Here is a 19,579-nt window from a genome sequence, read left to right as displayed (position 1 = left end):
GTTTGCAGTCACTATCTGGCTTCTCGCTTGTAAAGATCCTACAATTAATTCTGGAAATCAGTAAAGGCATTATGCATTGTTTGCCAAGCTGGGGAGCCAAAGTTGATGTCAAATCACTCTGTGTGTTTTTCCTCATTTGAATTAACAGCGAAAACAACTCAATGTTGTACCCAATTCAAACCCTTCGAAAATAAAACGTTGTCAGTTGTTCCAGGTGTTTCCATATGAATGCTACATTATCATGCAAATACAATACACAAATAATCTTAATCCCGGGAGATTTGAATTGGGTACAACATTGAGTTATCCGATCCCTGGCCCTAGCACACGTTGCATAACTATTTGTAACTTTTAAACGGAATTTGCTCTTCTGTAATTGAAAAAAGATCCCTAGCCACGCCTGTATTTCAATTTCCCCAATGTGGAACCTTAAAGGTGCACTTTCTTACACTCTCAGGAGTAAAAGCTTTAGCGCTGCCAAAACAGTCATTTTTATCGAAGCAATATAATATTAGAATTGTTTAATCAGCTTTTTTGATAGAAGATTCGTTCACATGATTTTTAGTCTAATTGATCGTGTCTGTAACTCACAAGCAAAGTTACAGAAACACCACAACCAATTAAAGGAATTGCAAATGAAGAAGAGAGTCAAATTTTGATCAGCGAATAGGACTGGTTGTCTCCAAAAGACGTTGAAGGTTCTATGTAGCACATGAATGGAAATCATGCAAAGTGATATTCAGCCCCTCTGAGGTTACATTTCCACCTGCTTTAAAAGTAAATCGAATTGAAAGTTCATGACGAAAAACAAAAATTCTAAATGACATTTCATGACAATGTTCGTCACTCCTGTTTTCACAATGGCCCATAGGTTACCAGCGCTAGCATTGAGAGCTGAGTGGGCTATAGCCTATTTTGCCAGTATAAGCTCACTTCCACGACTCAAGATTGACGCTTCTGGTGTTCAAAACGTCTTAACTGACGAGTCAGTGATATGTGTAGCACCTAACGTTTCATATTATTCAGCGCCGAGACCCAAAATGCATCTGAAATTTATATTTCTTTCGGTGGCTATATTTATTGGCGAGTGTTTCTGTGCGGTCAAAGTTGAGTTGTCCGGTAAGTTTTTACAATCGTATCGATTTTGATTCATGATCTCTTAAGGTTCCCTTCAACCTTATCGTCTGTTTGAGCTTGCATCGCCGGGAGGATCGAAAAAGCGGCAATGAGGTGTTGTTTTGTTGTATAAATGTTTATTTCAATTGATTTTGGCCTTTTGTGGTCTATATTTTATAGCTACTGTAGCCATCTTTTTTGACTAATTGAAGTTATCGTTCACTAAGAACTTGGAATGGGTTTTTGGCCTGGTATTTTTTCTATTCGGGTGGTTGGGGGGTGCGTGGTGTGGATACCGAAGGTTTCCCTCGCAGCATATAGCTTATTACAACAGGCCAGCTAGCTCCTCCAGTGACACTGAAAAATAATCTTTCAGAGCCTGCGTTATCATTGATTACCAAAGATAAGAAAGGGAACGCAAAGAAGGTGATTTGCTGTTTACTCTTACTTTACTACATTCATGATTTGGCAGTTCTGTATGGTATGGTATGGTAAGGAGACAGAGAACCTCCAGTATCTAGCGAAATAAAATTTTTGATCAAACGTCACTGACAAGCGGATGAACTATACTAAAAGACTGGATTTTTCACAAAATGTTCAATTCGTAATACTAAACTAGCGAAGCTAAAAGCGATGTGACACGGAAAGAAGTTGTACGAATGACAGTGCCAACGTTTTCTTATGTCGATAAGCAAATGAGAACGGGAATTGTTTCCTCGCCTACTGATCAGCGTATTTCAGATTAACTCAGATAAGGATGTTAGGTAATGTTAAAAAAAAAATCGAGGATATGGTTAATGAGCCAGGTATTGTGATTTTATTGAGGATGACTCCGGGATATTCGCAAAAAATCCGAATTCGTTTCGGAATGTTATAAGTTAGACGACCCCGGATCGTGCACAGACTACCAACGAAACAGCTGCCCAAAATGTAAACACATCACCCATGTGCACAACCATTTTACTCGGTCAATTGGCAGCCCAACCTCGTTCTCGGCGTTCACCGCCGAGAGCAGGACGGGACAGCTGTCCATGGCTGCTAATTGACCGGGTGAAATGGTTGTGCGCATTAGTGACGTGTTGGCCACAACGGTCTTAATATCCGCGATGAAGCGTATTAGATTTCAGTTTATTATTTACAGCCAGTTCCGTTATTTGTCCGTTACTCTTAGTATTCAATTCAAATTTGTTGTAACTGCCATGTTTTTATCACATTTTTCCATTATTACGTCAACACCCATTTACTATATATATGTAAATAGAAGCAATCCAATGTAAACTCTCATTGTACCTGAAGTAGGCTGGTTTGGCGGGCCGAAATATAGTACACCACTAAAATTAGATCTACGTTGTATCGGCTCTTGCCTAAAATATTTAGCTTCTCAACTTGGTGTTACCCGGATTTGCTGAAACCTCAGAAAGTGTACATACGCAGTTTTCCAAGAGTGTTGCAGAGAAATAAGCCATCAAGTTAGGGACTGTGCAATAATTATCAGGAGATCGAGGGGCTGAAAAAGGAGAGGAAGGTCACCATGTAAACTCACAAGCTGACGGAGGACGCAATCTGACTTTAAGATTAAAATAACACTCAATGACACCATGGCGATAACCGGTTTCCTGGAAATTGGTTTCCTGTTCCGGATCTCAGTGACGCTAGAGCATCATCTCGTGGATACATTCCTAGCATTACCGATCAAATCGATCAGTGTCTTCGAGTATTCAACTGAAGCAATCGTTTGCCTCCAGGAAACTAACTTCTAACGATAACAAACTGCAGAAGGTGTGCTAAAAATGCATGGTTGATTTGGAGTGTGGGAGGAGCGGTGTGATAATTATCGGGGAATCAGGGGGAGGTCAGAGCTTTACTTGCACTTGTTGGGAGGGGACAGTACATAATATTTCTCAATGTGAGGGCCATTTTTCAGTCAATTATAACAGACCCATACAGTGAAATTGAGGTTTTAAACCTTTGCAAGTGTTGCACAGCGTCGGATCAGAGAAGATCTTGATCAGTCAAAAGTGATTAAAAAATATTTATGAAAGTCAAGCAGACTATTACACGACTGATAAAACAACGCGAAAATTTACTTTTTAAAGATATTTGGGCTGGCCAATGCCAACCTTCATCAGGTTTATTTGGATATCTAACGACTTTATAGAATATAAAATACTCATGATGCGATGAAGTAATTAAAGAAGATACAACCGAACAAGCCACTCATAACGTAAAGCAAATCCCTTAGTTTGTTCACAGTCCCTGTCGGTCGTTGAGATCGTACCTTGTACCGTGCTCACCACCGCAACGAAAGATGTCGGCAGTAATCGGAGTGAACAGTATACCCGATATGGATGAAAATGTGGCACGGAACGTTTTCACCACGTGCTGTAATGCAAAACCAAATGATAAACAAATCGTTCTTCAGTGTAATCATGAATCCGTCGAAAGATTAGACAACCGAGTTTCAGGTGTCGCAACGAGGATAACTTAAAATGAGATGGGAAGCGGTTTTTTTGTCTTGTTTGTTTCGACGTGAGACCCTTCCACTTTTCAGCTACATTGAAGTTCAATCTTCCGTTTATTTATTCTTCAAAGGATGCCACTACATGAATACCAAGAATTCTATAATCGTTCTCTCAATATCTAGCTGTGATTTTTGACGAGACGCGACGTTGCTTTTTCGTCTGATACCTTTTCAGTGACCTTGCTAGCAAGGGGGAAATATAGCGATAGTTTTGTTACAGTTTCCCCAGAAAATGTTTGTAAAAAACCTGCTTCTGTAAAGAAATAAATCATCCGATTACCCTAAATGCGGACCTACAGCAGCAAACGTTCGCATTTTGGAGGTTTTGCAATGCTGTAATTTAATTTCCTGTCGGGTTACGTAGGTTTCCAACCCTCATCGGAACTCGAATTCTTCTGTTTGTGTGAATGCCCTTGGAGCAGGTGCGAAGTCCTTTCTGCATTTGGCTTTTGCTAAGTGAAAACATTCATTTTTGTTTCTATGGTAGGATCCACATTTGGTTGCTTGTTTAGAGTGATTTGGCCCGAAGTACCTTTGTCAACCTCAATTTATGCAGCTGGTTTTTTTTTAATTTTAGAATCGCGTGATTGACTACTTAGTGCAAATTAAAAACGGAAACGCGTGCGCAACAAAACAGTCGTTCCATTCATGATCGGAGTTACATAACCAGTGGCGAGTCCAGGGTTTTTAGGGTAGGGGGAGGGGGGTGGGGCGGTGAATGCATCAGGTGTCAAATCGATATTGGGCCGGAAATAGAGGAGGATATTCGCAGTTAAACGCTGTATGTAGCCTCTCGTGTGGACAAAGTTTGACAACGCTTTTTAGCTTTTTTCAATAATCGAACTCAAAGTTATGACTGTAATGGATTTCAGCGAGAACGGGTGGTTAACCACTATATCCACTCCCTGGGTCTGAGCCTGTATAATCAATGACCATGTTTGCCTCCCCTTTTGCTGATAAACAATGCGACAGAAATTCTCTTGATATGTTGTAATAGTGCTCGACGTTTGAAGAACGCATTTTCTAATCTTGAGGGGCCTGTACATAGAGCGAGCTTTAGCAAGGTTTCGTTTTTCGTTCTGCTTTTTCAGCGCCATCTTGCAAGCGCATCTTGGTTTTGATACGTCACATGCACAAATGACGAACGCGCACCTTGTGATTGTTTGTGTGGAGTCAATTTGCACCAACACGCTGATTTTTGGGAAGGGACATTTTTTCGTAATAATCTCTCATTTAAAAAAAATCCAGTTTTTGAACAATTTAGTTTTTGTGACCTCATCACCTATTTCCTCAAACTTTCCATTTTTAGCCACGTTCCAGAATACTTTCGATAGACGTACATAAATGCATCGTCTTCTTGACATCTCGGCTCCTCTAGTGATTCCAACCTTTAAAGTTCTCCCAACTAACGCACCTCATAATCAACTATTATTCCTAGTTTATCGAATAAGCAAAAGTTTCTTCTCCCTGCCAGAACTCAGCGTTACACAAACAAGATGCCTAACCCTGGGTGCCAGAGGTTATTTTTTCCTTGGGAGGAGGGAAATTACGCGGCGAAACCGCGAGGGGCGACCGTTGATTTGGAATCGCTGAGCCTTCTCTCCGACCTTCACAAAAAAAATTCCTCTGGAACCCAGGGTAAAGATACATATGAATGATTGTTGCGTTAGTACTCGGTATCGTTATAACCAAAACACAAAGCTACATTGGTAAAACAACTCCCTGGATGTGATGACGGCAGATTGATTAACTTTCCGTTTTTCTACACCAAAGAGCTTAGATGGAATGGATGGAAGAGACAAATTAACACAATTTTTCCAATAAAATCACTTGTTGTTTTGCAACACTTTCGTTACGCGTTGCACAATTTGCCCTTGATTTTTGAACTTCGTAGGGGACGGCGGCAAGGTGCTATCCAAAGAAAACGACGGAAATACCAGGCGGATTATAGGCGCTTCTCGTGTTGCAAAATACGTTTATAACAGGCAACCACTTCGCGAAGCACCTCATACGATTTAACCACCGGCTGTAAGATGTATCTCAAAATTTCATTTCTCTTGACGGGTGTCATCGCAGTGTGTTGGTGTGCGGTCAATGTAGAGTTCTCCGGTAAGTTTTAAACTTAAGTCGGTGTTTTTTCAGACGGTTTTTTTTTTTCATTTTTAACCGCCTTATCTGAGTTGCACAAGGAAAACGCAGAACGAGATTTACGATAACTCGATCTTTGTCTGATCTTACCATATTAATTCATCCAGGGGCCCGGTTTAGTTGGGTTAATTTTCACGTCATTTAAGTTTATTGCCAAGGCAGAGACAAATAGAAGACAAATAGACTCCTGTAAATGTTAACGTGTTACAACTTGATCAATGACGTGGTGCCTCTGTATTTCGTCTTTCTGTTACAAAGTCTCGCTCTTCATTCATAACATAGGCACACATATCATCAGAATTGTTAGTTTGTAAGATACCGGGATAATGCATATGGAATTTACTTGGCTAATGGTCCTTAGGGTGACGATTCCTTTTTTCAGGAGAGCGCAATCAGTTAAGGATTTGTGAGTTGCTATACATATCAATGTCATATTTTTTGTAAACTTTAAATCAATGATTCTTTCCTGCTACTCAGACAAAAGACAATTCGACATTAAAATCGCAAAACTTGAGTACAGTTACGATAACTTTTGCAAGTTTTGGATGGGTGTTAAATTTTGCCACATCCGTTTCGTGACACACTGAGAGCAGAGTTTCAAAGACATTCCACTCTTCCAAACGTTCCAACTGCTCGACAGAAATTCCAAAACTCGTTGCGCAGAATACACATTAACAGATGATGTTAATTTCATTAAAATTAACTCCCGTGGTAATGCCTATAAGATGTTCTTTTGGATCACTTGCGATGCTCTTGCTATTCGGGCCGGCTCGTTGGCGGAAGTCTCCTAAATGAGATTAGGGTGCAGGAAGTCCAAGAATGCAAACAATTCCTAGAGTTTGTTTATAGTGCAAATACGACTGGTTTTGCCGGAAAAAAGGCATTTTCTAAACATTCGTTAGAGGTTTCCATTACGCAGTAGGCTACGTGGGTGTTCCTGTGCATTCATATGCTGCTCTTTGTTTCATACACACGTTGCAGGGGTCACTCAATGCCACCTGCCGCCTCTTTACCGCATACATGTAGCTTTTTAGTTAGCCCGTAACTTCTCTTTGTGTTTTTTTTTGTCGTTGTGAATGGCGATGTTTGTCCGTTCTTTGTATTCCTATTTCGTTTCAAAGAAGACCTTACATGTAGAGTGACTTGCGGAAGCACCCCTCTGCACCCTTGCCTCGCCGTTTTGTGGACTCCATTTTCGTGTCATTCTCTTTTCACAGCTCTACCTTGCAACAAACAGCCTGCACCACGAAATGGGTATTTACAATGCATAAAGAAACCACCCAGCCAGGATATTATCTGTTGGATGGAGTGTAAATCGGGCTATGACGTAACATTCTTGCCTGCCGAATATTACGTGTGTAATGACAATGGCACCTGGGTAACTCCCTCAGGCGGACCAAAATTTACCAAGTGGCCAGATTGCGTTGTATACAAGTGAGTTTTAATTAGGTTAATGAGTTTTTTAGGCTTCTCATTTAGTGCCAACCGCTAACGTTTGACGAGCAAGATCATTTCAGTAATCAAACAACTTCGTCTTCAGGGTCTTCTCTTTTGAAAACCGAGAAGACCTTGGAGGCAAGGTTGCCATTCAAACACAGACGGTGTGGTGCACTTTATGTTTGTTTCGTCGTGTACTAAATATATCACGCAATATAAGGGAACTCTGGTTCCCCCTCTCATACAAATACTAACATGTGATCTGTTATGCTTTAATTTGACTTCGCTTTATTTCGTCTTCCCTATTCGGAGAGCATTCGTGCTTGGTTATGTAATCTTGGAAAGTGATAACTATTATAAAAGGAAAAGAAAACAAACAGCGGTTACAAAAGTATTTATGATAACTATTATTTCTTTCTGTTTCAGGTCCAATATGCCAGTTCCTTAAGACAGCTGATGACATGACTTCTTAAAGATTGACAGGCGTCAAATGAAGCGTGCCCAAAGATTAAGACGACACTTCGATTGTAAAAAGAACGTTAATAAAATAGCCATACTTGTATTATATGTTGAATTCATTCTCCACAATTAAAAAAAAACAGACCATATGCTGCGCATGTTTCACTTACTTTATATAAGCGTGTATGTGGCTGTTAGTAGAAGCTGGGAAAATACACGAGCGAAAGTTTTGTAGTGTAAAACGCCCTCGTTTTGCACATTTCGAAACTTTATCTGCAAGGTAAAGTGCGAATGAAATAAAAAGAATGGATAACTTAGAGCGCCTTGAGTCACTTCCGACATGATTCACCCAATCTGTGTTCAATTAGCCATTTGTCCGCCTTCCAAGGGCGTCCACTGCTATGGGATACAGTTGCTCTCGCGTCTTAGGATTTTCTCTTTTTCCCTTCTAAAAAGCATATAAGATATTCCTTAGCCTGCGAGGAATATACAGACCCACAAAGTAGTGGAAGACAGTTTCAGCGGGTTCCACCATATTTGACATAGAGTCTTGTAGGTAACTTACTGCCCACCAGCACGCAAGCAAGCATGCAGTCGAGGCTGCTGCACAACATAGTGGTAACGAAAGGACTAACACGAGAGCAAATAAACCCGCGCCAACCAGAGAAGATTCTGTTATGACGAACAGAACGAATGAAATCAGGAAGGTTAGGATTACGAAGCCAAGGAATATCATACAAGGTATTGAGCCAGCGAGAACTGCTGTACTCATAAACAGAACGGTCAGCGGCCTCCGCCTTGAAAATCTGAGCAGTCTCGACAACCGCGAGCCCCTCTTAATGATTGGCTGTTGTTGGGGCAGCCGCCGATTAGGCAAGTTTTCGGATTTGTCTTCTGGTAAGTGGAATCTGACTTTTCTTTGACTTGTGTCAGTTAAGCTGTCCAATACTGGAATTCTTTCCATCTCAGTCAATCTGGAAATCTCCGGGTATCCTGTAATAAGATAAAAGCTTCATTTCCCCTTTCCCAGATCAGCCGAATTCCAAAATAGATTAAAAAGACACATGTGAGCTCTTAAAAGGCTCATCAGGTGTCGTATTACAAACTGGGACAAATGAAAAAAATAATTATTGACTATTTTCATTATTTTCTGTGAAAAGCTTAAAATATGACTGGATCGCAGTATACCGTTGCGAGAACCGCACACGACTATTTATGTAGTTATTCGAGATGTTTTACACATGTGCCTCAAATAACCATGTTTCTGATTCGCTAGTAAGGGCATGAATTATCAATAATGAATGCTCCCAACTGAGTAGCCCCATAGCTTTTTTGGTAGAGCATTGCACCGGCATCGCAGACGTCATGGGTTACCTTGAAGACATCTGAACTTTTCAAGTTTTCATATGAGACAATTGCTAAGTTATCCAGATAAGCGTGAGGATCATGTCTATCTTTCTTCTATAGCCCGCACTTCAAATATAGACATTTCTTTCAATAATAAATTCGTCAACACTACGAGGAAACTAGCCTTATAGGTAAGGTTCAAAATCTCATAACGAAGTTTGTATTTAAGTGTAACTCAGCGTTAAGGTTTCCTTTAAACGTTAAGTAAGAATTTCGCGCATAAAGCTCGATGTAAACTAGTGTCTGCGTACGCGAAATCAAATGGTGGTTTTGTTACCTGTGAGTCGGTAAAAGAGGTGAGGTTTGGCAAGACGACAAGCAGTTGAAATCAGCGCATTGTTGATGATCAATAGAACGTTTTCCATTCAACTCGCTAGTACGTCATAATGTCTTTTAAGTGACGTATCAGTCTCCCAAATTTCCCTTCGAACTTAGAATACTTGAAGAATTTCGGAGCCGATGAAACAAATAAACGCAAAAACCCTCGGCAAGAACAAGCAAGGTTATGCCTACAATATTACTCTTCCTCTCATTAAGGAGGCTCGAAAGGGTTTTCAGCCGAGCGCGCGCGCGTATAAGCCACAGTTACAATACTTAAGCGCTACTGGAACGAGACGTAAAATCGCGAAAACTGGAAATAAATTTTGTTGGAAATGTTGAGCAAAGATCTAGAAACTTAGCTATGGGACCTACCCTGACTTTTTGCATTCAAGTAAGATTCGTGTTTTCGCATTCTTAAAGAATTTTTTTTTTTAAACCGATAGAACTGATTTTCCAACACCGTTTTCATGAATAACTAAGATACTAGATAATTTTTTCATACTGTGTAATAGGCAAGAGAATTGAATTTGGTTTTTGAAAATAAAAAATACGAGATCACCGAATTTGTTTGCGAGATATTTTCCGAAAACTAATTTCAGAGGGTGTTTGAGTGGTGCTGTACCGTTGCCATGGCAACATTTGGGGATTCCCAGTTTGCATCACAGTGGTCAAAGAGCAAAGCATATTTCCTCGATGAAATGTCCAAAAGTAATGTAATCATTTTCGATTGGAAACCCAAGAAAGATCATGCGAATCCGTCTTAACTTTCGGCTGTTGAAATTAACTTAGGCACGTACTTCTAATGAGCCTTTTGTGGAAAATGAATGATAAGTTATAAACAGGTAAGTTCCTGGTGGAAGTATTGTGTTTTACATAAAAAACAAGACGCGTTTGGGCAAATAAGGAAACAGCCTTTTATTTTTGAGCAAAATTTAAAACGATGAAGATGGTCCTTTTAGGGATGACAACGTTAATCTTCTTTTCATTTGTTTGTTCTGTGTTGTTATTTATCTTAGCAAAGTCCAGAAAACAGTCAAATGGTGGCGTTGAATTTCGTCGATTTCAGCGCCTGTATCTCATTGTCTATTTCATGGCACAAGGTAAGATACAAGAGACGAGAATCAACTGCTCGTAAGATACTTTTGACTTTGAATTGACGGTATATGGTGTTACAGTCATGTAGAAAGGAGTTTTAGTGGGATATATTTTACATTTCCTTAATTTTGTTCCATCGTGTTTTTTTGTCAAACATAAATAATGTTAATTATGCATTCAACTCGTAACACTCAACCAGGCCTTCTTAACATCGCTTTAATGGTAATTCATTTGATTTTAGGAGCAGATTGGCTTCAAGGACCTCATGTGTATGCGCTATTTTCCAGTTACGGAATGACATCCAAACAAATTAATCAGCTGTTTGTCGTAGGCTTTGGTTCTTCTATGATGTTTGGCACTGTTGTAGGATCATTTGCCGATAAAATGTGGGTGTCAATCATATTTCCCTTTTTTCCCGAGTGGTAGCAGTTCTCGTTTAGTTGGAAAAGGAAGAACTAATTTTTAGTACTGAGCACGAGGCAGTAATTGCTCGTGCTCACAATGGAACTCCCGTTTTGACCACGTTCCCATACTCTGTTTATTTACACTTTAGTAACAGATTGTATACAGTTTTGCAAACTTTGCTGTATGCACAATATAACACAAAGCCCACTGTATGGTTCATGAGGGCCGCTACTGTTCCTTGCGAGAACCACTACATGACCCATTGTTGGTTTGTCGATGTTGTTATCACTGATATACATGCGTTGATGGCTTGAGGTACTATAACTATTATTACTGTTCCCTGAAGATAATAAGGTCGTACAGTTAACTCTTTTGGTCCTCAAAATAGCAACGGCTTCCTGTCAGATATTAATTGGCATTAGACAGAAAATACAATCCCCAATGAAGAATAGAACAGATTTAAGAGACGTATATGCCGTGATGTACATATGTATTCACATCAGCTTCCGGTTGGTTTTGCATGTTGTAAACGAGTTGGATTGGGACCGAGCCTTGGACTAGAAATCTAGAACGTTTTCAATCATGTGTTTTCTTTGTACGTAAGTCATTCGTAATTCAGTAATAACTTCTACAAGGCTGAAGAACGTTCACTGACGTGCCCTATGGTGGGATTTGGTTGAGTGACATGACTCGGCATTGACAGCAGATACTGACCTTAAGGACGGTACCTACTATTGTTATTGCGCACACGTTCTGCGCATCTCGAGATACTCGGATTTCCTATCGGCGGTGCTTAATAATACAGGGATAATTAAGCTTCGATTTGGAAAAGAACGCCATACGTAGCTTCGTATTTTAGAGCTTTTTACAAATATTGTTGATTAATTATCTTCGAAAAATGCGTGGTTAACCCCAATTTTCTTTTTGGATTTCAGTAACACTTGTTAAGATCTGCTTTTCCCGCATATTCAGTAAACCGCGCAAAAATACCTTTGAATTAGTAGGCACCGTCCTTAACTATTGTTTTACATGATAATCCGCAACCATTTTGTCTTAGTGCGATCAAGCAATTCTCCTCAAAATGATCAATGAGATTAAAACATTCGTTGACTCAACTCATCTCAGGTTTTTAGTCCGGTTTTTTTTTCTTTTGTTTTTCAGTGGAAGAAAGTTTAACTGTATTCTTTATGGGGTACTTTATGGATTGGACTGCCTTACGAAGGTAAGAAATTGTTTTCAGTTCAGTGTGCTATGTGGATCACGGTTTTTACGACCAAGTCGTTCTAACCTTGAAACGATTTTAATCACCTTGGCGACGTATTGGTAATAATAGTCACTTTGATACGGTCTGAAGGTTATATTGCCCAACACGAGTGCTCTACTAATTAAGGAGACCACAAACGAACTTAATGCTGATCAAATCATCTGAATGATATGTTGGTTTTATGAGAAGGTAATTGGAGTACCCATAGAAAAGGGTAACAATAAACTCAACCCAAATATGACGTTTGAGTCCAGGAGTCGATCCCGTGCCTCAATGGTGGAAGGGGAGTCCGGTCCTCTCACCACTATTCCTGGGGCTTCAGCAAATCGAGCTTTGAACAACAGGGTCCTGCATGGATTATTGCGCGAGAAACTGTGTAACTGCTTACGACAGTGAATCAATCACGACTAGACCGCTGATATGAACTGTTAAAGTTAAAAGATCGGCATACTTCTGCTTTCTTTTTTTTTTTGGAGGGGGGGGGGTGTTAAATTTAAAATATGTCATATATGTAACTCAACCTAATAAATATATATTTGTAGACTTAAAATCCTGACCTATAGTAACAACTCTCAAGCAGGTTTGATTCATTGAATAATGGTCACTTCTTCAGTGGCATATATGTTAGGCTAAAGACAAACAAGCGGTAAAGGTCGTATCTGACTTGAATCAAGTGATAACCGGCACTTAAATATGTTTTCAACAGCATATACCAAACTTCTGGGTTCTAACATGCGGTCGTTTGGCGGGTGGCATGGCGACGTCCATTCTTTTTAGTGCGTTTGAATCATGGGTTATCTGTGAGCACAACAAGGTAACCTGATAATACTAATTTAAGTAATGCGTGGCTATCATGAAGGTGCGAGGGTAATCCATACCACTGTACACCAGTCCAGCTCTTTCCACGTAACCGGGGAGTACTACAGATATCCGTCTGAATGCTTTCTTCTTTACATTTTTCTACTCTCTTTTGAACAAAAACGGTAAAATAAAGCCACTCAGAGCATTCTAGTCATGGTAATAATTACCCCATCATGCAAATAAATGTCTTATTGGCTTTGAAAAGATTGGAAAATTGGCCACAGTTCAGTTGAACCAAGAACAAGAATGGAAGGGGTTGACGTCACAAGTAATTTGCATCATTGTTTTCGAATAACTACTTATTCTTTGTCTTTGTCTTTGTGTTGGGTTTGTATTCCAACACAAATTAGCTTGTGACATCAACCCGGTATGGAACCAATACTCCTCCGTTAGTGGGAAGTAGATCAATTTTTAACAGGTTTTTCCAATTTTTGATAGTCTTTTGAAGAGTGATTATAGGGAAAAGGCAACAAAGGAACATAATATATTTGGGACAGGAGCAGAAAATTAATTCATTGTTGTTAAGGAAAGGTTTAAATTATTAGTTAATATGCTCTTCAACTTGCGGGAGAAAATGAGTAATAGGCTGCAGGTCAGCAGCGATTAAATCTTGCATGATTCCTGTATTTTGGAACTCCCTATTCGACAGATCCTCAAAGGATTGTTATTATCCTTGTCTTTGCCCTTTTCCTTGTTACTGGTCAATTGTATATACAGAAGAAAAACATCTTTGTCGACCTCATTCGCCAACTACCTCTACCCGCAAAGTAAAATCACAGAAAGATATCAAGAGCTGGTTTTAGAATGTCTTAATTTGTCATTTCATTTGTGCACGATAGGAGTTACAAGAACAAATGTTACTAGCGACTTTGGTTTTCCTTTACTTAAAGTGCGAGTAAGAAATACTGCCTTTTTTATTTCAGAGAGGCTTTAGTAAAAACTTACTGTGTGACCTCTTTTCTAACGCCTCTCTGGGGAACTCAATGGTTGCTATCTGTGCAGGCTTAGTGGCACAAGCAGTGGCTTCGCATTTTGGTTTGGTGTAAGTTAGCTATTTCTACCTTATGCAGCAAGTAAGTTGTCGAGGATATACCATGTATCCCAGGGCAGCAAGAATACAACGTGTCAACCTTTGCGGACTGATTTTGGACTCTGCGACATAGCTCTACAAAAAGTAGACGCTCCTTGAGCGTAAACTGGGTTGCCTTTGGTACGTGTTTGTCCTCCTAAAATTTTAGTACTCATTCCCAAACACCCTAACAAATCATCAGTCCGGAAATGAAACACTATTTATTTTTAAAATAGTTTTTTTTAATTGTTGCATAAATTTAATTTGGTCAAGAACGTAAAAATTCACCCAAACGCGCAGTAGATGAGCTTAAAGAAATATTGTTGGCTTCCCAAATTAACTTTTACAACAGAATGATTAAACATAGGGTCATGAAGAAAGGGAGGGAGGGGGGGGGGGGTGTTGGTGACAATCCATTTCCCAGTCCAAATTCCGACAAAATCCCAGTCCCTGCTACTAAAATTCCAACCGGAGTTATGATGGGGAAAATATAATTTTAGAGCATCGATTTGTTGTATGAAGTAAGTTTAATTTCCTGTGCCTGACACGTTTACCATGCCACCTTGACCAATACCTCATCTGAGCTTCTTCTTTTCGAGTGAAAAGCATTGCATTGTTTGCAGTGTGTTTAGGGAAGTCAATCCGTGCTAGTGAAGCCGTATTAGAGGTAGGGATGTTGTAGGTAGGGAGCTTTGAGGTTCACCAAAACAAGTCAGTTAGCATCAGGAAGGTCCTCACTCTCAAATGGCAGCGACCAGGAATGCAAGAAGACCGCATGAAATATATGATACCAGGAATCTGGAGCAGAACAAATACCTGATAACATCTGATAATGCAAATCCCTTTCGCACCTAGGACTCCTTATCTGATTCCCGGTAACAAAATCCCAATTCCCAGTGATCAATTCACATTTTCCCACCGAAAGATCAGGTCAATCCCAGCTCCCATTTTACCCCTTCATGACCCTCTAAACAGCAAGAATTCCAGGCATCGTTATGAAAACAGCTCCCATATCAACCCACGTATGCAAATTAGTTAATATTTACACGACACAATGAATCCACAAACGCAGAAAAATTTCGCAAAAATCTTTTCCAGCCAAAATGTTTATTGAAACAAACAACATATTTGCTATTGACTAACAAGAATTAGTCAAATTTCCAATTGTTTTTTTACCTTAAGAATGTGCAGAGTTGAGTACAAATAAATATAATTATATTAAATAGCCAGACAACATAGATCCCATTTTAGTAAATACAGATCCACCCAAGGTGTTCGATTCCTCTAAGTTTGTTAAACCCATATCCAACCAGAAAAAGTTACCAGAGAATTTGCACTACCCCCTGAAACCTACCAAAGATACGGGCAGAAGACTCTTGCCACAAAGACAATTCTTAGCAGGGGAGTGCCAGGAAAGACCCTATTGCGTAACTTTTCCGATTTCCGACAGAGGAAAAAACGGAGAAATGCGACACAAATTTCGACTGGATTACCATATGGAAACCTAGTAACAACTCTGCATGATAATAACTGTGCCCTGTAAATACCACGTGATCAAGAATGGAGCGCGCACCGGTGGCTTAGTTGGTTGTGCATCGGGCTGTCACGCGAGAGGTTGAGAGTTCGACTCCGGCCTGACCAACACATAGGGTCTTAAAATAACTTAGGAGAAAGGGCTAATTACACCCGCAAATGGTGATCGGATAAGGACTGTAAACCGGAGGTCCCGTCTCATAGCCCTTGTTGGAAATCAAGTAGTATGGGGCATTAAAGAACCCACTCACTTCTCGAAAAGAGTAGGGGACGTTGTCCCCGGTGTTGTGGTCCGACCTAATCTGGTCGGGGGCATCTTTCAATCCCTAAAATAGATAGTAAGCTGCGTAACAGGCAGTCTGGCCAAAGTACCGCACAAAAAGCATTGTAAATTAGTTCTGAAAAGCCCCGAGGGGAAGGGCTAATAACTTCACTTCACTATCATTATTTTTTCGTTGCAGAGCTCCGTTTAGTCTTGCTGTGATATTGCTGATAGCTGTAAGTGCGATAATTTCTTGTTCTTGGCCTGAAAACTACGGAGATGTAAGTGGAAACATCCGATTTGCTCTGATTCACGGAATAAACGCCATAAAAAACGGTTAGTTATTTACCTTGCATAATCTTATCAGACATGCATGGAAAGCGCCTACTTTAAACTTGAAGTAAAATTTCAATTAAAGGTAGCACAGTTTTGTATCTTTGTATCTTAAGTGAAACTTTGACCAAGAAGAATGTTTTTTAAAGTTGTTTCATTAGCCTTGTTCCTTACCGTAATTGTTAAATTTCCTAACTAAAATTATGTTTTTTTGTCAAGTCAGATCCTGTAGTGTTCTGCCTTGGTTTGATCCAGTCTTTGTTCGAGGGATCTATGTATACCTTTGTATTAGAATGGACTCCAGCACTTACCCCTGGTGAGTGATTCATTGCGTATACAAACCCACACAGTTGCACAGCTGCCATTTTTGTACTTCGTCAGTAAAAGCTAGCATACACAATAAAAACAAAGCGAATTAGGTGATTTTCTCGTGCGTGATCAAATAATCCCAGTCACGACGAAATACCTCGATATCTACGAAGGCTTTCTGACCTTCAACGTTCCCAAATTTACCTGGGTTCGCTTTCTACTGCCTCCAATTAATCGGCTAGTTTGCGGCGGCCTTTAGAGTCCGCAAGTTTAAGAAAGGTGGAATAAAAATTGGTAAGGGGTTAGGGTTAGGCATAAGGGATAAGGGATGCTGATTGACCCGCTCGATCCTTATGATCCACCCGTCGTAGAACCTGACTGTATCTGGATCGTTGTGAATACTGATAGAATTAACCTAATCACTTTGACTGCACTTACACAGCTGATATTGTTTTTATCAAAATAAATGTCGATAAAATCGTGACAATGCATCGCAAGTCAGATGACCAAAACAAAAAAAGGCTTAAAGTTTAGCCATTTAGAGCAAGATAGAAAACGCAAATGAACGATGTTAACAAAATTTATGCCTAATTCCGTTCCGTTCTAGTACTACATAGCTTTGTGGGAACAATCATTTTTTGTTTCATTTTTAGGTTTAAATCTCCAAAGAAAAACTGTTAATGAAGATATTCCACATGGCTGGATATTTGCTTCCTTTATGGTTAGTATAATTGAGATATTTTGATCCTTGATACTTAATTAACGATCCTGGATTGAGAAAGGTTCAGAGATGACCACTCATTTCCTACACGTACTTATTGCAATGACCTCGGTGCCAATAATGTGGAGACATGAATTACGCGAAGCCGGTTAGGAAGGCGGAGACCACAAATTTAAAAGCAACGTTAGCAATAAAATTGCTTACTTATCCACAAGGCGCCGAGGAACACAGACACCGCGCACCGGTGGCTCAGTTGGTTGAGCACCGGGCTGTCACGCCGGGGGTCGTGAGTTCAACTCCGGCCGGACCAACACTCAGGGTCTTTAAATAACTGAGGAAAAAGTGCTGCCTTTGTAATTACATCTGCAAATGGTTAGACTCTCTGGTCGTCACGGAGGTCCCGTCTCACAATCCTTCAATGTTCATAATCCTGCGGGACGTAAACGATCCCGCACACTTGTCGCAAAGAGTAGGGCATGTAGTTCCCGGTGTTGTGGTCTGTCTTCTGTGGTGTATCATGGTTGGGAGGGTAAAATGGTGGTTAACCTCGTAGGGGACTTATGTCCTATTGTTGATTCCACCATGTATGTATTCATACTTAATCAGTAAATAATAGACAACTCTAGCGCATAATATAACTAAAGGTACAGAAAAATAGATTCATTGGTCTGTCGTGAGGTAAAACGAAGTAGGAGTTTGCGGAATGAAATCCGCATCGTGCGACTTGGCAAAGTAATAAATGCTGAACGACTTGAATAAATAAGTGAAGTAATAAAAGAAAACTCTCCGTATAACCAAAGAATCCTAACATTTCAGCTTTTAGATTTTCACCTGTTACTCTATAAAGAGAAAACAACCGTTTTCGTTTTATTATTCTGACAGGTCTCTGCAATGCTTGGTTCTCACACGTTTAAATATCTTAACAAACTGGATTCTGTGGAGTCATTTATGAGGCATGTTTTCTGCGGGCCACTTTCGAAAATACCATAATACTCATTGTTTGTCGCTCCAAATTTTGCAAAAGCATTGTTTCCAGTCACTCTTGGGACAAAAACAATGCTTATGCAAAATTTGGAGGGATATTCAGAGTATTATTGTATTTTCGAAAGCGGCCCTATTGTTATTCAATGATATGGAAATAAATGAACCTGTATTGTATAGTTTAGCCATCGGCCGTTCTAATTTCATGATTCTTTTTTATTCCAAACTCTATAAAGGAAAATTATCATTTTTTCTTTTAGATTTATCTTTGGAATAGCAGCGATATCACTGATCCCCCCCATTATTGCTCAGGAGGTATGTTTTTTTTTTTTTTTTGCTTCGGTTAAAGCACTCAGTTCTTTCACCAAAGTAGCTCAGGTTCGATTTCCCAACTCAGCGTAATATATGGGTTGAATTTATTCGTCATCTTCTCTGCTCCGCAAGAGACGTTTTTCTCTGAATATTCAGGTTTCCCCATATGCCCCCAAAACCACCATTTTATTTTATCTAAGGTAATGTCATGTGATTTGAATTGAATTACGTTCTCCCCAAGAAGAAGAGAACTTGTGCACAGCGAGAGAAGCTTGAGTGATAAAGCTTGTCAGTAAAGTGATTAACATAATAGATTTTGTTGATATGAAACTGAATCAAGTTTCTCTTGGGACTTACAATGGTCCCAAGAGAAAACAAAAATAATGCTTATGCAAAATTTGGGGGGACAAACAAAGAGTATTATGGCCTATTAGATAAGAATGTTGTTATGGCATGGGTGGGCTCCCCAGCACAGTCACCAATGAATCTATTTTTAGAACACCGGTTCCCTCGAAAATCAGATGGCAGAAGCAGTCGCGCCTGACATGGCTTCTTCTGATTGGTTAAAGTTGGCGGCCATTTGTTTCGCGGGCAAAGTGTATCTAAAAATAAATCCATTTGTAAATGCAAATTTAAATGCTCTTGACCAGCCTTAATCAAGACAAAATCTTTTAATAGTGTTTGCCTCCCCAACGTTGTCCAGGGGGGAGGGGAGATTAAGGGAACGGCCACTTTGATTTCGTTACAGAGACTAACACATATCGCCCCATTAATCTGCTGCGTTGCCAGCGTGGTGGCCTTGATGGTGTAGTGGCTTAGCATGCCCGACTAGTAATCAGGGAGACGTGGGTTCGAGTCCCGCTCAGGGCAAAAACCAATTTTTCGGATGGGTGTGTCGAAAGGTAAAATGCACGATATGTGTTAGTCTCTTTAACGTAGTCTATACCTTTCATTGCCTCGAAATCTCTCACTTGTGCACTTTGATTTCGAAAATACAAAGTCTTCCAAAAGTTTTGACAGGGAAT

General features: G+C 39.9%; 2 protein-coding genes across 3 annotated transcripts in view; both read left to right on the top strand.

Annotated features, from left to right (window-relative positions):
* Positions 1 to 929: 929 nt before the first annotated feature.
* Positions 930 to 7,830, top strand: LOC138021306 (uncharacterized). 2 transcript variants are annotated; one of them, XM_068868155.1, is made up of 3 exons: positions 930 to 1,119; positions 7,003 to 7,219; positions 7,649 to 7,830. In XM_068868155.1, exons 1-3 carry the CDS (start codon positions 1,041 to 1,043, stop codon positions 7,668 to 7,670), a joined length of 318 nt encoding a protein of 105 aa, XP_068724256.1. In that variant the 5' UTR covers positions 930 to 1,040; the 3' UTR covers positions 7,671 to 7,830. The 2 variants fall into 2 exon arrangements, with proteins under 2 accessions (XP_068724256.1, XP_068724261.1); XM_068868160.1 differs by lacking the exon at positions 930 to 1,119 and adding an exon at positions 5,589 to 5,746.
* A 2,526-nt stretch (positions 7,831 to 10,356) lies between these two features.
* Positions 10,357 to 19,579, top strand: part of LOC138037993 (molybdate-anion transporter-like) — a 13,326-nt gene continuing 4,103 nt past the window's right edge. Inside the window, exons 1-10 of the mRNA XM_068883814.1 lie at positions 10,357 to 10,509; positions 10,746 to 10,890; positions 12,071 to 12,131; positions 12,880 to 12,987; positions 13,958 to 14,076; positions 16,098 to 16,234; positions 16,455 to 16,547; positions 17,194 to 17,261; positions 18,144 to 18,214; positions 18,503 to 18,557. Coding sequence (XP_068739915.1) covers positions 10,371 to 10,509; positions 10,746 to 10,890; positions 12,071 to 12,131; positions 12,880 to 12,987; positions 13,958 to 14,076; positions 16,098 to 16,234; positions 16,455 to 16,547; positions 17,194 to 17,261; positions 18,144 to 18,214; positions 18,503 to 18,557 — 996 coding nt within the window. The 5' untranslated portion in view covers positions 10,357 to 10,370. The remainder of the gene's footprint in view (positions 10,510 to 10,745; positions 10,891 to 12,070; positions 12,132 to 12,879; positions 12,988 to 13,957; positions 14,077 to 16,097; positions 16,235 to 16,454; positions 16,548 to 17,193; positions 17,262 to 18,143; positions 18,215 to 18,502; positions 18,558 to 19,579) is intronic.

This window comes from Montipora capricornis, chromosome 2 (assembly GCF_036669925.1).
Source record: "Montipora capricornis isolate CH-2021 chromosome 2, ASM3666992v2, whole genome shotgun sequence".
NCBI classification, from domain to species: Eukaryota; Metazoa; Cnidaria; class Anthozoa; order Scleractinia; family Acroporidae; genus Montipora; species Montipora capricornis.
Note: the sequence above shows the minus strand (reverse complement) of the source record. Positions and strands in the feature narration are given on the sequence as shown.

Excerpts from the sequence above, each read along its gene's own strand:
- LOC138021306 (XM_068868155.1), top strand. The coding sequence starts at position 1,041 with ATGCATCTGAAATTTATATTTCTTTCGGTGGCTATATTTATTGGCGAG. Across the intron at positions 1,120-7,002 it reads GGTCAAAGTTGAGTTGTCCG|CTCTACCTTGCAACAAACAG; the intron begins GTAAGTTTTTAC and ends CTCTTTTCACAG. Across the intron at positions 7,220-7,648 it reads CCAGATTGCGTTGTATACAA|GTCCAATATGCCAGTTCCTT; the intron begins GTGAGTTTTAAT and ends TTTCTGTTTCAG.